At 41.5% G+C, this 16137-nt stretch overlaps 1 protein-coding gene and 1 long non-coding RNA gene across 3 annotated transcripts in view; one reads left to right on the plus strand and one right to left on the minus strand.

Moving 5' to 3' along the window:
• Positions 1–13: 13 nt before the first annotated feature.
• Positions 14–12282, plus strand: LOC308579960. The gene is made up of 3 exons (XR_014004656.1): positions 14–109; positions 1651–1786; positions 11792–12282. It is a non-coding gene; the product is annotated as an uncharacterized lncRNA (long non-coding RNA).
• Positions 7787–16137, minus strand: part of LARS1 (leucyl-tRNA synthetase 1) — a 46660-nt gene continuing 38309 nt past the window's right edge. For both annotated transcript variants that reach the window (XM_081181001.1, XM_081181000.1), the window contains exons 29-32: positions 15648–15752; positions 13913–14008; positions 12291–12423; positions 7787–8166 (exon numbers count right to left, since the gene is read on the minus strand). In XM_081181001.1, the coding sequence (XP_081037127.1) occupies positions 7961–8166; positions 12291–12423; positions 13913–14008; positions 15648–15752 (540 nt within the window). In that variant the 3' untranslated portion in view covers positions 7787–7960. The remainder of the gene's footprint in view (positions 8167–12290; positions 12424–13912; positions 14009–15647; positions 15753–16137) is intronic.

The following is a 16137-nucleotide window of genomic DNA, read 5'->3' on the forward strand; positions in this document are numbered from 1 at the left end:
AACTGCAAACACCCCAGTAACACCCATTTTACTGCATGCATTTTTTGCTGATTTAAAGATAGAAAGACCATCTTTAGAATATTTTAGAAGGATATACATAGGAAATGACGTTCTGTCAAAATTTTTGGAACAATCGGCTGCAGCAGATAAGAAATAGGGGAGAAATGTGGTTTGCTTCACATTAAAATGTGATCATATCTAATTTTCAGTTCCCAAAACAATATATAAACAAATACATCCTCCCAAATTTGTGCTTCTCTAAATTTTGCCATGCAGTTCTCCAACCAAATGATATTTATTGCATGAAAACACAGATCCTAGTAGATTTACATAACACTAACATATGGAGATGCATGACAGAAGATTGTTTTCAAATCTGGCCCTATCTGCACTATGCATTTAAAGCAGTATCATAACCCTCTAAACAGCCATGGCTTCCCCGAAAGAATCCTGGGAACAGTGGTTTGTTAAGGATGCTGAGAGTTGTTAGGATACCCCTATTGATTGATTGTTAAACCACTCTGACTGCTCAAAGTGGTATGATACTCAGAGCCAGCCCATGACATTTTGGTACCCAAGGCAGACTCCAAAATGGCACCCCGCTCCCTGCCAGGGAAGAAGGGGTTAGGGAAGACCTACAGCAGGAACAAGGTGGGGAAGAAAGGTGAACATTGGGATCTGATGCCCCAGTGGACCTTGCCGCCTAAGGTGGTCACCTCGTCTTGCCTCATGGGTGGGCCAGCTCTGATGATACTGTCTTTGTCTGTAGTAGAGATGGTGTATATTGTTTGTAGAAATGCTAAATGTTCCTTCTCATGGTGGCAACCACCGCCGGATGAAATTGGATTGATGGCTACTAGAGATTTTTTCCCCAGTGTTGACTCTATATCTACCAGTGCATCTCATCTGCTGCAATCTTAAATATTATTTGGTGCTTCTTGGAGCTATTGTGCAGTTATTCTGTGCTGCTGGTTTCATTTTGTTTTGGGTTTAATTTCCAGATGGATCAAAACAGTGCACTTACATTCTTCCAGCGCAAACATTCCAGCCTGCCAGATGGAACAACCCCCTCTCCTCACCCCATGTGAGATGCATCTAGAGATTGTACCGACCTCCACCCCAAAAAGCAATTATAGGGGGTATTGCAGGGGGGTAGAGAGGGAAAGCCCCATTGCTGACATCCTCCTGCAGGGTTTCTGCTGGCAAGACTCCTTAGGTATTTTTTGCTGGTAATCTGCCCAGAGAACATTTGTTCTTGAGTGGCATGGAAATATTGAAAAAAGTATTGCATAAATAAGGGAGATATATATGGCACTGTAGTTAAAGTTTTGTGTTTTATGTTGTTGCTTTACTGGTTTTAGGTTGTGTTTTGTTTTAAGTGTTTAATAATTGCCACTTGGAGGTTTTTGGAATATTAAAGTTTTTGACACCTGAGCTAAGATTAAAATTCAAGGTAAGACCACGCACTCAGCAAGGTTTATTTATTGTTCTGCCTTCTGATCTTTGAAATATAAAGTTGCAAAATGTTGAAAAGCAGGCTTAATATTAAAATGTCAAAATTGTGGAAATGCAACTGTGTGAAGCTTCAGTGTTTGGCTAAATTGAGAAACTTTTTCAATGTGGTGTTTGATCCAATTTTAGGACTTGCAGCTTGTTACCAGCCTTTCAGAAGCCTAATCAGAGAACTCTAGAAAAGCAACATTAGAAAACCAAGTTAACAAAGCCATGAAGACAAGATAAAATTTCATATTAAGGAGGGAGGAATTGAAAATTAAGAAATTAAGCGGTGTGTATATTAAGCAGAAATGGCAAGCCAGCTGCTCTTTACAGATGACTCAAAGCTAAACTGCTAGCTCAGGTATCCCTGGAATAACTCCATTCAGTATGCCTGAACCCTTCTGTATTAGGAAGAGCTGTGCCCCAACTGGGGAGCCTTAAAAGAGCCCAATGTTCCCATAATAATGTGTCCTACCATTGCATAATTTAAAGGGAAAATAAGATAATATAATGTAATTACATATCCACTAATGTTTCAAAGATGACAGTAGGGGCATCTCTTTATTTTCTTACTTTATTTCACTGCCTGTGCCTGCCCCCATATCATGACTCATTGGCTCTCTTGAAGGTATGTGTGGGACATGGAACTTCGTTACTGGGTCCTGCCTCTAATATGATGCATGCACAGCCCCTGTGTCCTCAACCTCTCTTTGTATACAGCTAGCAGACCTTGCAGCTTGGGCGAATTGTATTGGAATCATTTACAATTTATGGAGTTTAAAGGCTTTATGCATGCAGGAACTATTTACAGGTTTAGTGGGGATAAGAGAGAAAATAGCAGACACCTTGTCTGAAGAGAACAACAAACCAAGATGGCCGAGCTGGAATTAACTTAAACAGAGAGGCATAGAAACAAGTGTTGGCTTGATCACTACAGACACAGTGCCCTCATGTGGTCTAAACTGACACATGCATTAACTAGAAGTTCAGGAGAAGGAAATGTATTTGTTTTTCTTCAACTTGTACTGCATGCTGTATGCCAAGGGAAACCTGTGCAAGGTTGGCTGAATGCCTTTAGGCACCGCACACAATCAGACTTTCTGTGAGATTGCATGGAACACCTATACACATCCAAATGAACATGCATAAGTGCTGCTTCACAGACATCACACTGAATTGCATAGATATCAAAGAGGAGGGTCAACATGGTCTTCCTCTCTTCTTCACAAATACTTTGTATACATGAGCCCCCTTCAAGTGTTACCATGGTGTACTAATCAAATAAGCAAGGGGAGGCTGCAGAAACAAGCATGCTAGGTCTGACCCCTCCTCATTATTGTCACACTCTATGAATGGGAAAGAGGCTGTCTGTATATGCATGTGTGCTAGAGTCAGTGTTCCTACCTACCATTCAGAAATTTAGGGGACAAGCACACGAGGAGTTAGTGGCAATCAAGTCACATTGAGAGCAGTGGGATGGAAATTAGCCACGACTTACTGAAATCCCATTCATTGCAATGGGGTTTCCCTGCAATTCATTGCTTTGATAGATTGTATTCCTTGTTTATAAAACAAGGCCTAGAAGAGAGGACAGAAACTAGCGCACATGTGCACAATTCTTTTTCCAAATGCAGCTCCAGAAAAGACAAAAAGAGAATAAATAGGAAAAGTACCAGGAAATAGGCACAGTCACTGCCTATTCTTGCCTGCTGCCACTATGTCAGAGCCCATCCCTCTTGCCTCTGGACTTTGGCTGCTTCTTCCCATTCAAATTGTTCCAGAGTATAAAACAAGTTTGTTTCCTCATCCACTTCATTTTACTTTACATCAGTATGTATAGATAGACACATAGACAGACAGATTATTCCTTGTTAAAAATGAACCTACTCCAATTTCTTCCGACAGACCAATAGAGTGTCAATGGTTTTGTAAACTGCATGGAGATTTTTATCCCCAATAAATATCGCTCTTCTCTCCCCACCCCCACATCCTCAGATCTTATCAGTTCCAAGGGGCTAAGTTCCTGACTTACAGTGCCACCTCCTGGACATCAATAAAACACACAGAGCAGTCCATTTAGCTTCTCAGTTGCTGCTCAAGCATTTCAAGAAATGGTCCATTTCAAATGGGTCTCTTCCCCACCCCTCCCCTGCCTAGCAGCAGGAGTGCACAACACGGATTTCTCTTGCTAGGTCGGGTCCAAAATGAACAGAACAGTAGATAACAATCCTTGGAGCCTTTACAACAAGTACTAATTTCCCTTTCTAACATCAATACAAACCCATCCCTTTATTTCTATGTGTTAATCCAAAGACAGGTTCTTCAATGACAAAGATAAAGCAGCCCGCTCTGCTGCCAGACGTTGTCTAGTCTACCCCTGCTTATCTTGTTGACTGTAGACTTTTTCTTGCTGGATTCCAATTTTCTACAGGAAGCAGACATCAAACAAGGGAAAGTGTTGGTTCTAGGGAGAGGAGAAACTATCTACAAACCTCAACCCATAAACACTACAGCTTAGAATTCAGTTCATTTGTGAATAGATATTGATATTGCTACAAATGTCTATATACTTGCTATGATTCCAAAGTAGAATGAAGCCTGATCCAGTTTCTGGGTCAGGAAATGGTTAAGTAGCAGGAAGCAGAGAGCAGGAATAAATAAATAGTTCTCCCAATGGAAGGATGTAGAAAGAAGATTCCCCAGACTCCGTATTAGGACCTGTGTTTTTAAAGTGTTCTAGAGTCAGGGGTGAGCAGTGAGGTGACCAAGTTTGCTGTTTATATTAAATTGTTCAGGACTGTTAAAACAAAAGAAATTGTGAAGAGTTCCAAAAGGATGTCTCCCAGCTTGGTGAATGAGCCATAAAACGCCAAATGTTACATGAACAAGTGGTTCATGTTGGGGCACAAGAGACAGGGCCTTCTCTCCAATGAAATGCTTTATTGAAATGTTTTTGTTGCTGCTCATTGCTTTTGCTTTTATATCCTTACTATTTTTATGCCTTGTAATTTTTAATTGCTTTCTTCATTGCCACAGGCTTCATTAAGGAGCAGTGAGAAATGGCAAAAAGCAAGGGCAGGGAACCTCCCGCCAATCTTCCATGGGTCACATGACAATGGTGGACACAGTGAGCCAAGCAAGGATTATAAAATTTACAGGTGAGCTATTTCCTGGCACTCACATGCCCCTCTCCATATTGCATTGAAGCAAGCAAGAGGCATCGTCAAAGATCAAGGGCACATTCCAGACACACAGAATATACTGTAATTCCAACTAAATGTTAGGAAGAATTCTCTGACATTAAGATCTGTGGAATGGACTACGACTTTTAAACAGAGGTTGGGTGGCTGTCAGGGATTCTTTAGCTGTGATTCCTGTATTGCAGGGGGGTTGACTCTTGGAGGTCCCTTCTAACTATATAGTTCCATGGGAAACAATTGAGGGCGTGAAATAGGGCTGGTGAGGGATGTGACCAAGGGCCAGGCAGAGAGACCCAGAGGTCCGCACTTGGCCCCTGCTCTAATCATTCACATTTTCAAAAGTTGCAAAGGCCAGTAATTGTTCTGTATGTTAAGGAAAACAAGCAAGCCATTTGGCAGTAGCACATATTGTTTGCTGTAAATATACCGTGTCGACTGTTCCCACCGGCCACTGCACACCGCAGCTACACAACAGGAACGTGGTTTGCACTATGACCCGTTAATGACTTACAGAACAGCTCTTGAGCTGGCCTGGCCCCAGAGGAACTGGGAAAGAGAGAATCAGGAGTAACACGGGCTGCGCAGGAATGCTAATGCAAACTGAGAGAGGGACTGACACCGTTCTAACAAGGTCAAACTTCAGAGCATCCAAAGGTGTAGACAGGCAGCAGTGGAGTGGTGGGCAGACAATACAGGAGTCTAATTAGATATACTGTATTTTTCTGTGTATAAGACGATGTTTTTTGCAAAAAAAAAAAGAATAGTAAAAAATTGGGTGTCATCTTATACACAGATGGTGAATGCATATGGGTTCAGGTGTGGGTGGCTGGGCTCAGGCTCTTGAAATATGGCAACCCTAAACTTGGCAACCCTAACTATTTTAAAATATTGATTTAATTTTGGGTTCAAAAAAATAGGGTGTCTTGTACACGGGGGCATCTTATACACTGAAAAAAGTGGTAATTTTCAGAGCCACAACTGTACATATTGTAATACCTGTGGCTACTAGGTTAGCACATTGCCACCCTTTCCCTCCTTTTAAAAGTATTTCCCTCCCTTGCAGACAGCATCATCTGCAAAACAATGGTGCTGCTGCCTGTTGGTTCCCTTGGCTGGGTTGACAATCTGTGCTGCCTTTCTCCGAGTTTTATGTGTGCCAACAGGGGATCTGGGCCAAGGCCACCTCTGTTTCTGCCAGCTCTCTCAAGCCACAGGGCGCAGTTAGCCTTCTGCCCTGGCTGTAATTTGTTCTCCCTCCACAGTTTGGGCTCCTCTTGCCGCAAAGGCAGGCATTCAGCAGACAGAATAATTGCAGAGTTAGAACTGCTCATTTTCGTGCTGGCATGCTATAGTTAGAGAGATGCTGGGAGGCAGCCTGGCTGACTGCAGAGAGCATGATCAAAGTATTGAAAAGAGGAGAAAAGAGAGGATGTAGCCTTTACCCACTTGTCTCCTTTTTTTGGAGTAGGAAAAAGGAACTGGTTAGTAAGTAACTTAGATGCCTGCTGCGCTTCTGAGGATGGAAGATCAATGAATCAACAGACCCACAAAGGCAAAGGAGTGGGCTTGCCTTGCAATGGCAAACAATGAAAAAGCATCTCTTCTGATGGGATCACATAATCCTACTTTAACCTTTCCTCCTCTTGGTGTACTATGTTGACTCCCAAGGAGTTGACATAAAAGAAAAGGCAAAGCAAGATTTTCCTAGGTATGAGGAATTTTGTTTTTGTAGGAAGACTGTAGGGTGCGGTTCCGAGTATCCACCTTCAAACATTCAAACAATTTCTGGAAGCAGGAAAGAAACTCCCAATTCAAGAAGTGTTTGTGAACAGCATTTTACATTGATTCCAAATCAGACATTTTGGTAGATGAACACCATGGTTTGTTACACCAGCTTTTATCTTTGATGTTGACTACCACATGCATTTTTTCTTACAAAGGCATTCTTTAGAATGGCTTCTGAGCTTTAGGAGAAAGTTCCAACTTTTGTTTTCAAACCAGCTCAGCTTCCCAAGCTGCAGCACACCAGTTGTCACTGTGGTAAAGTTAAAACACCATCAATCAATTATCTTCTTCTAGGTGCTTTTGCCTTGCAAGGTGATGCAGGTGGAATTTAGGGAGAGTAATACCAACCCAGATCAGACCTGGGATTGATAACATTAAGTGCCAGGTTAAAATGAAAGTATGCTCCACAATTAGTGTTTTGAGTCTTATTTGTTTTCAGCACAGTTTTTGCCACTGCCGGAGATAAGTATTTTACTTGTACAACTTATTGGTAAAATTGTATGATGCTTTGGAAATAGGAAAAGGACCAAATTTAAGTAAAATAAAACTGAAACATGTTCTTGTGAAATGCCCAACTTTACCTTCTTTATCACCTCCCCTTTCTAACACACTAATATCACAGTACCACCATAGAACCAGGTCAGCACTATAGACTGAATGCAGTGGAGACCGTGCCTTGCTAGAGTTATCCAGCTATGGAACAGCTTGGTCAGACACAGCTTCCCATCCTCAGTTATAGAGTTGGAAAGAGTAGACAGGTAAGTGAAGGGATTTATGGTGCAGTACAGGGATGAGGAACTGCTGACCCAGGGAGCACAATAGACCCATGGAGCCTTTTCATCTAGCCCATAACTTCCATTTGATCCCAACTCCTCCTGAGGCTTGCTAGGTTTCATCTTCTGCCACAGCAGTTGTGCATGCCTCACTTAGTCACCAGAAGGGACTCCCCCCAACCCACCCACCACTGCAAAAAAGGGCCAGAGAACAAGAGAGGGATGGATCTGGTGCAAGAACAAAGTGATGAAGTCAAGGGTGGAAAACACAAGCAGTGGAATGGCTCCTCAGAAATTGCTGCCTCTCCAGACTGCTCTCCTTCCTCTGCCTATATGCAACCACATGCATGTATGGCTCCACCATCTTTCAACTCTGAATATTCCAACGTGAACACCAGAAGTCTATCACAGCCCTGAGATGTTCATATTGCACACTCTTTTGTGTGTCATTTTTCATGCATTTTTAAAAAGGTGTTTCTGAACTGTCTTGATTTAGGTCAGTGAGATTATTTTCAAAAGAAAGTCACAGGGGATGGAAAATATATTTATTATACCACATTTAAAAATGAAGGACCCTGATCTACATGCAAGATTAAGTTTCCTTCCCCTCCCCAAGCAAGAAATTAAATTTGTTGTGGTCCACTAGATCGCTTGAAAGCTGTTCATGTTGTTTAAAAGATTCATAACCCAGCTCAGTGCAAAAATCTAATTAATGATATAGACTAGCGTATCCCCAATATCTGTTGTTCGTCCATTCTCAGTGAGACGAACCCGCTTTTCAGCAAGGTCTATGTGAAAGACAGCTTGATCTAAAATGGGAGATTTCTCAGCATCTTCTTTACCGAGCACAGGAACACGACGTGGGCCCAGGATAGGGTCATCAAAACGCATTAGTTTCACTTTGGAAAGATCTGGAGGGCGGGCGGGAAAGAAAGAATACACTTGTAAGACATGTGCATTTTTAGACAACAATACAAATCACAAGGCAGTTCAGGCAAGGTACCTAGCAAGGAGAGAGCATTAGCCTGGGCTGCTGAAACTCTAACTGCCCCAATTGCTTGAATAGCGCCTTGACAGATGTTTACAAGCTGTTGTGCAGGCCATTTACCTCAAAGGCTACAGAAGCCCTTAATAACCAAGGCTTAATTAAAAGGCAGTGTGGGTTCAAGAATATCCAACATGAATGCACTGACACTGAGGTGTGCCTCAGCATAAAAAGTGAGCAAACACTTCCAACGGAGGGATACATAAAGTCCTCCAATTTCCCTCCTGCAACAGAAGGACAGAAACACTGAGAGGTATGTCTAATTTTATGGGTGTTTTAATATGAGGTTGAATAAATTTACTATGTAAAGTTTTGTGTTTTAACTCGGTACAAAGCAAAATGGCTTACAGAAACTTTTCAGTAGCTTTCCTTCATGCAAATTATAATCCCAGAGAAACATCAGCTACTTCCTTAGCATTGTGCCCTCTATCTATTAATACTGCAGTTTTAAATTAGCTGTTCAGAGACCTGCGGCCATTCACTTGGGCAAGAAAGAGGAAGAATGGCTCTAGAGAAAAAAGTCAAAGGTGTCCTCACAGTTCACCCTGAACAAATGAACTATGTAATTTCCTCTTCTCTACTGCAATCAGGCCTGATGCCAGTGGTTGACCAGGATGGGTTCTGGCCACGGGCTCACCAGTCCAACCTGCTGCCCACTCACTCACCCCTGGATCTGTGTGGCAGGCTATGGGCACCATTCACAAACCAACCTTGGCTTCCAGCCAGGGGAGAAGGGGCAGGGAGCCCATTGGAAGTCTGGCAACAGCTCTAACTGCAATTTTAAGTTATACGCCCTTGCAGTTTCCAGTTATACGCCATTCTTTTTCAGGCATGACTAACAGCCAAAGAGGCATGGAAGTAAAAAAAAAAGGGTGGTGGTCAAGAGGATGTTAATAAAATCCAGAGGAATTAAATAAAAAATGTATGGAGATGTTTCCCCGGAGAACCAAGTAGTTTACAGTATACTCTCCATCTCATATCTTACTTCCACCCAACAACCCTTCTTTATCGCTCATTCCTCTCTTTTATGTCAGAAATATTCAACATAAAAGGGAGGGAGGAACATCGCCTGCATAGAATTGTGAAAGGAAAGATGGTTAAAACTAGAAAATGTTTTAATACAAGCAGAAATGTTGTCTCGGTTTTGTTATTAGAGGCAACTGCTTTTTTAAAAAGAAGTCCTTTAAATAAGTTCAAACGATTTCTCAGTAAGAACTGCGAAGCAGAACTTTCCTAATGAGCCAGCTATTTTAGTCTGCCTAAGTTGCTGCTCTTTCACCACTAGCTTTTATCAGATAATCTTTTCAAGTGCCTGCCTAACAGTGACATCTTCTGGAAACAACGATTTGGAAGAATTACTGATTTACTCTCAATTGCTTTTCATTCACTTCAAACAATCAGGTTGTGCATCTCTAGTAATTGCCTGCCCGAGCCTGAAATGTGCAGTACTCCATTTTTGCTTTGCAAGACAAGTTATAGACTTCTTCCTCTCAGCTCTTTTCTGAAAACACAACTTCACACTGTAATATAAAAATTGTCTCTCTTCCTAGGATCAAAACACACAAGCCGCCAAAGTGATGAGGAAATAAATTATACGACGTGAAAAGTTTGGACCAAGACATAATTCCCTCACAATTGCTGGAATCAGCAAAGCCAGCAAGCAAACAGGAAATTGTCTCTGCTTTTTAAATAAATTCTGTCAGTTCTGTTCAGCAGAGCAACCTGAACTTCAGGCTTAATGCCTTGCTTCCTTTAAACAATTTAATTAGAAGGGCGGAATGCCTGCAAAATAAGGCCATTAGCAACTGGATAACAGGAAGGGACTCAACGTGTTCTAATTTGAGGACACACTTAAGAATGTAAACAGAAGTCACCTCAAAATACACCTTCTGTAAAAGCTGCTCACTCCTGGGGTTGTATCTAAAGTGCAGCTGAGTAACGCATTCCATCAGTACAAGGATTTCCACTTTTGCTGCAGGCTTCTCCCCAAATCTGTTCTAGGTGCTTCTCCAACACTCTGGAGCAGATTTGGGGAAGGTGCAGGGTGCATGCAGGGAAGGAGGGGGAAAGCCCTGCTGTGCACTGACACCTTAACTGGATAACGCCCCCGGTTAGCAACTAAGCTTGCTAGAAGACCATTTAGACAAGAGGTACAGGGGGTGAGGAGGAATGCACAAACGTTGCTCATCCACACAGTTTTTTACCACCTCTAATCACTCCGGAGGGCAAGCTTGGCCCTGGAGACCACAGCTGCAGAACCCTGTTAACATTTACTCCCCACCCCCAGCAACTCCCATTGCAAACAAAAATAATCCTTGAGTCACCAAACTCTTTTCCCCAGGAGGTTTGTCAAAGCCCGAGCATCTTTCAGAAACAATGCAAAACAATTTTGTTTTGGTCAACAGCATTTGATGGCGCAGACTGAAGCCAGCATGCGGGTTTTCTGTGAGCATATTAGTTAGATCTGACAATTAAGATTTTCAGTCTGAATTTTAAAACAAAGTCACCAAATTTAAGGTTTAGAATTAAAGAAGGTTATAGTGAAAAATGAAAATGGCACCAAAGGAACATCAAGAGTAAATAATCTCAGGAACTTTGGGACACAGAATTGGTAACATTTTATATTTTTAAACACATACAATTTTTACAAATTTGTTTTCAGCCTTAACTGACAAATAAATAATTTGTTGAAGCTAACTTCTATATTACAAGAAAGAAAGAGATATTTTTTCACAGCAGCTATGGATGTCAAATCTGGCTCTTGAGTGAGAATGTGCATTTGCTTTAATGCCTTTATGCTACAAGTCATTACTGCTGGTGAACCCTAAGTGCTTTCAGGGAGATGGAGCTAATACTTACCACCTCTAACACTGTATAGTTTGAAATTTAAGACTTGAAAATAATGTGGTTCATGCATTAAGAAAGTGTGAGTTGAGTGGGAGTGGGTGGCTCAGGGGACTTGAAATGGATTAATGCATCTTTCACATTTAAGTTGCAGGATCAGGCCTGCAATAAGCGAACATTAGCTGGTGGAGAGGGGGCTGACTTCAGATCTGGAGGGAGGGAGGGATAAGTAGGCTCAGAAATCCCCAGGTGAGCACAATTGTCCTGTGAAGTTCTGGCTCAGGCTCACAATGGCCTTGGCTGTGGCTCCAACCCTATCCCAGAAATTCTGGGTTCCTGCTGCAGCAGCATTCCAGAGCACAATAGGGGCTCTGGTACCAGATGCATATACCTGCTCCCCAACATGAAGCTCCTCCTGCTGCAACAGACACTGTGAGGTTAGTTTCAAGAAAAGGGATAAAGATGATCATGGTGGGCTATGCTAAGGCTGTGCTGCCAGTGAGGTTACTTAAGAGTATGAGGGGGCCAGAGTCTTGGCATGAGCTAAAAAATAATACAATTTAGTCTCTTTTTAGTTAGAAAATCATTGCCGAGTCCATCCTGATTCAACATCTTCACTAACAGTAATTGATCATTGCTATCAACAGGCATATCTACAAGAAATGAATCTTGGGCTCTGCTCCAGATTCCGGACAACTCCAAGAGGAAGGAATGACTCAAGGCAAGCTGATCCCACAGGGATCTTCTCACCACAGGGGGACGCAGCTAACAATCTGGTCATTGTTCAAACCATTACTGATACCATAATAAAGGTAGCGTCTATAAAATCATGTACAGTGTATACACAATTGGTGCTCTTTTCTAACCAGCAAACCTCCTGTAAGAATCACTGTAGCAAAGGCCTCTTTTGGTAGCATCTGACAAATCTTAGATTGACAAGATTGTAAAGTGTGTTGCACACAAACAGTGCCACAGAAAACCAATAGAAATAGTAGCAAGTGAACAGAGGCCTGATTTTATAGTTAGAACCATGTGAGACATCCAGTGAGTAAGAAAACACATTTTTGACAATCAGCATTTACTGGATAAGCTGCTTTGTAGGAATTTTAACATCTAGCTGGCTGAATTATTTGACCTAAATTTTACCTTTGATTCCTCTGTCCATCTTCATCAAGCGCCTGATTATTGCATCTCGGCCATCTCCTTGCCTGACCTCTATTTTTGTAGAAAAGTGGCCATTTGCTGGTTGAGGATTCACCAGAAAAACAGACACACCAGGCTATAAGAAAAACAAGAGGTAGAAGGTGGAAAAATGTCAAATATCCAACCTGATGGTAGAGACTTGTTACCGTGTATCTTGGATCACAACTTGCCAATATGGCTTACTTCCACCTGTACAAAATGATATATAGAAGTCTAAACATTTCAGCTGCAGTTGATACTCTTATGTATACAGATGTCTCCCCACTTACACAGGGGTTACGTTCCAGGGTACCACACATTTATGTGAAATTGCATATGGTGGAGGAAACCATCTAAAAAGTCTGTAAACACCCTCTAAACCTCATAGAATTGCAGCTGCAAAGGCTCCTGGGATTGCTACCCATTTTCCCACTCTTTTCATGCCATTTTTGCGGTTTCCCCACTCTTTTCAGGCCGTTTTTGTCCCTCTGTGCCTTTTTGAAGTTTAAGTCTTTTTAAAAATTATATCTGGAAGTGGCACGAGAGTTGAATATGCGCAAGTAGGGGGACGCCTGTATTCATTTGTGTGTGTTTTAATGTATTTGTTACATTTTTATCCCACTTTTTCTCCAAGAATCTCAGAGTAGAATTCAGTGTTCTCCTCCACACATTTTATCCTCATGGTCAGCTTGTGAAGTCACTAAAGCAATAGCGACTGGCCAAAAATCACCTCCCGTTACCTTAGGGAGCTGAGCTTGGAGCCCTGTCCATTTGCTGAAGGGCTACACCTCAGTGGCAGAGAATCTGCCTTGAATTCAGAAGGCCCTGGATTCAATCGTTTGTACGTTCCCGCCAGGGAAAAGGAAAATATTTCTACACACACTCCCCTCTCCACCCCCCAGCCCAAGGGCATATTCCAGCCAGCCCAAGGCACCCAGGGAGGCTGCTGCCTGTGGATGGGAGTGTGGCCTGGGAAGAGTCTCAAGGACCAAACCAAAAGGCCTGGCAGGCTGCACTCACTCACTGCATGATGTCAAAATAGCAGGCTTTTCATGCATCAAGCTATGCATAAAACAGTCCCCAGTCTAGCATCAAGAAATGGAATCCAAGGATTGGAGCTTGGTCTCAGTGGTTCCTAACGAGTTCTATGGGTAGAATTAACAGGGTGCAACCTTAGATACCACTGAGAAGTGGAGAAAGGACTGGTGCTCTTACCAGACATTACTGGCAGGTCTAGCCCCCATCCTTCAGTGATGCATCTTAGACTTTTCTCTCAGATACATGGACAGTTTCCGATGCCTCATGCAGGGCACAATAAAGTACAGTGGTACCTCGAGCTACAAACGCCTCAGGTTACAAACGCTTCAGGTTACAAACTCCACTAACCTGGAAGAGTTACCTCAAGTTGAGAACTTTGGCCCAGGATGAGAACGGAAATTGTTTGCCAGCGGCACAGTGGCAACAAGAGGTTTCAGGTTAAGAAAGGACCTCCAGAACGAATTAAGTTCGTAACTAGAGGTACCACTGTAGTTAAGTGGGGAACAAAGTCTCAGAAATCAGTGAAGGAAGTAGACTTGCAAACTTACTTCTACTCTGAATGTGCAGAATGGTTTTCCAGGACAACAATCTTCTTTGATTTTCTCATCTCCCTCAGAAGAAAACTTCAATTCTATATGTTCCAGCTGTGGAGGAAGAAGAAGGAAAGTTCAAAACATTGGTGGTGCAGGGGGTGATAGTACAGCAATCACAGGAGTATGCCAACATTTAATTCTCTTGAAGCACATTCATGTATTTCTTTGTAGCAATGAAGATTCTAAAGAAAGATACTGCTGACAGCAAGTTGTGCCCAAGACTGGCCCAAATCAGGCACTTCCCATTACATAAATTTATCTCCAAGCAACTGACAGCAGCTCTGACTTACAGCTAGATGCTGTTAGATATACCCTAAAAGGTTGGCTACAAATCCATTCAATGATGATGATTGTGTTTACAGGATATATCTTGAATAAATTCTCCACTAAAATGGTCGAGAATTTCCAAACCATCTTCTTACCTTGAGAGAAAATCAAGCTAACTGGGGACAATAACGTTATTCACGTAAAAAGTAGTAAGATGATAAGAGAGAGAGAGAGAGAGAGAGAGAGAGAGAGAGAGAGAGAGAGAGAGAGAGAAGCTGGCTACATTTGATAAAATCTCTCCTTTCCATTGAAGGTCAATGATACTGAATATAGAAGTCCAATTTAGGGTGCTCTTGGTCACTAAAATCTGGAGAGCCTCTTGGCACCTAAAAGACCCCCCCAAAAATATTATGGCATATGTCTGTACAGGTTTATGCCATAATAAATTTGTTATCTTTGAAATGCCACAAAACTTTAGGTTCTTTTTTTACTGAATACTTCCAACATTCAAACTATCAAGCAGGATTGGACTCAGATAAACCAGAGGTCTTTCTCCTTGGAATAATAGGTTCTGAATTACCCAAGAAAGATGTAAAGTTATTTTTGTATGCCACAACTGCTGCTCGAATTCTTATAGCCAAGAAATGGAAAACACAAGAACTACCAACTATGGAAGAATGGCAGATGAAAATGATGGAATATATGGAGTTGGCTGACCTTACTGGAAGAATCCGTGACCAGAAAGAGGAGGAATATCAAGAAGAGTGGAAGAAATTTAAAGACTATTTGAATAAATAGTGTAATATTAAAAATTAGAAAGTACTTGAAAGTACTAAATTGGCCTAGGAGGAAATTAAGAGTTAGTAAAATAATGGAGATGTAGAACTTTAAGAAAAGTTAAGAAATTTTATTTTAATTGGAATACTGTGTTTTAATAATGATATTGGAAAACTGCTACATTTAAATACATGGAAATTCAGATGGGAGGGCTCAGAGGAAGTCAAAACCATATTTATGATGTTAGAAGTTTAAATAACCAATTAATTTGTATTGTCTGGGTGTTTGTTGACATGTATTTTTCTTTTTCTATTTTCTTCTTTGTTTATATTTGTGATTTTGTTTCTTTTTTGTTGTAGTAGGTGATATATCTGTAAGAAACTTAATACAAACTATTTTTTTTTTAAAAGGGGGGGAAAGGATTGGACTCAGATACAAAAATTGATTACCAACGTAATCACGTAATTCTATTAGGGACTTCCCACCCCACACACAACTTGTAAGCTAATCCACTGATAAATAACTTCTGCAAGCTTAACAATTAAATGTGCACGGGCAACCTTAAACCAAAAAAGACATATATAGACATTCAGTGTGTCTTCAAGCTCTTTCGACTTGAGCCATTAACTCCGTGACAAATGCTCACCTCCAAGGAATTTGTCAGGTAGACTATATTCTCCATGAGTACGGCCCGTTCATCAAACTCCAGCTCCAGATCAAGAACACGTGGCCCTTTCTTCTCCAGATTCTCCTGTGATACCAAAAATATGGAAAGCATATATTTTAAATTGGGTCATCTCTGTGAAACCTGAATAGTGCAGCTGAGCAAGCCCAAGACAGAAAACATCTGACAAAAATTCATTGCATACAGCAAATGGGTCTAAAGCTCCTAGCAAAATTTACAGTTTTTAATTAATTAAACACAGTTCCCGCCTCTAAACAGGAAAGAATCTAAAGCTTTAGCGTTTAAATGACAATAGTAGTTTTATGTCAGAAATTTTGAAACATACATAACAATCTTGTCTTCTTGCATACCCAGGCTGTGTGTATTCAGCAAGCTGCCATTCTATTCCTTTACACCAAGATGTCCAACAGGACTGAGCTTGAAGGCCAAATTGCAGGCCATAGAATCTTTT

The sequence above is a fragment of the Podarcis bocagei genome (genome assembly GCF_964188305.1).
Source record: "Podarcis bocagei genome assembly, chromosome: 2".
Lineage (NCBI taxonomy): Eukaryota > Metazoa > Chordata > Lepidosauria > Squamata > Lacertidae > Podarcis > Podarcis bocagei.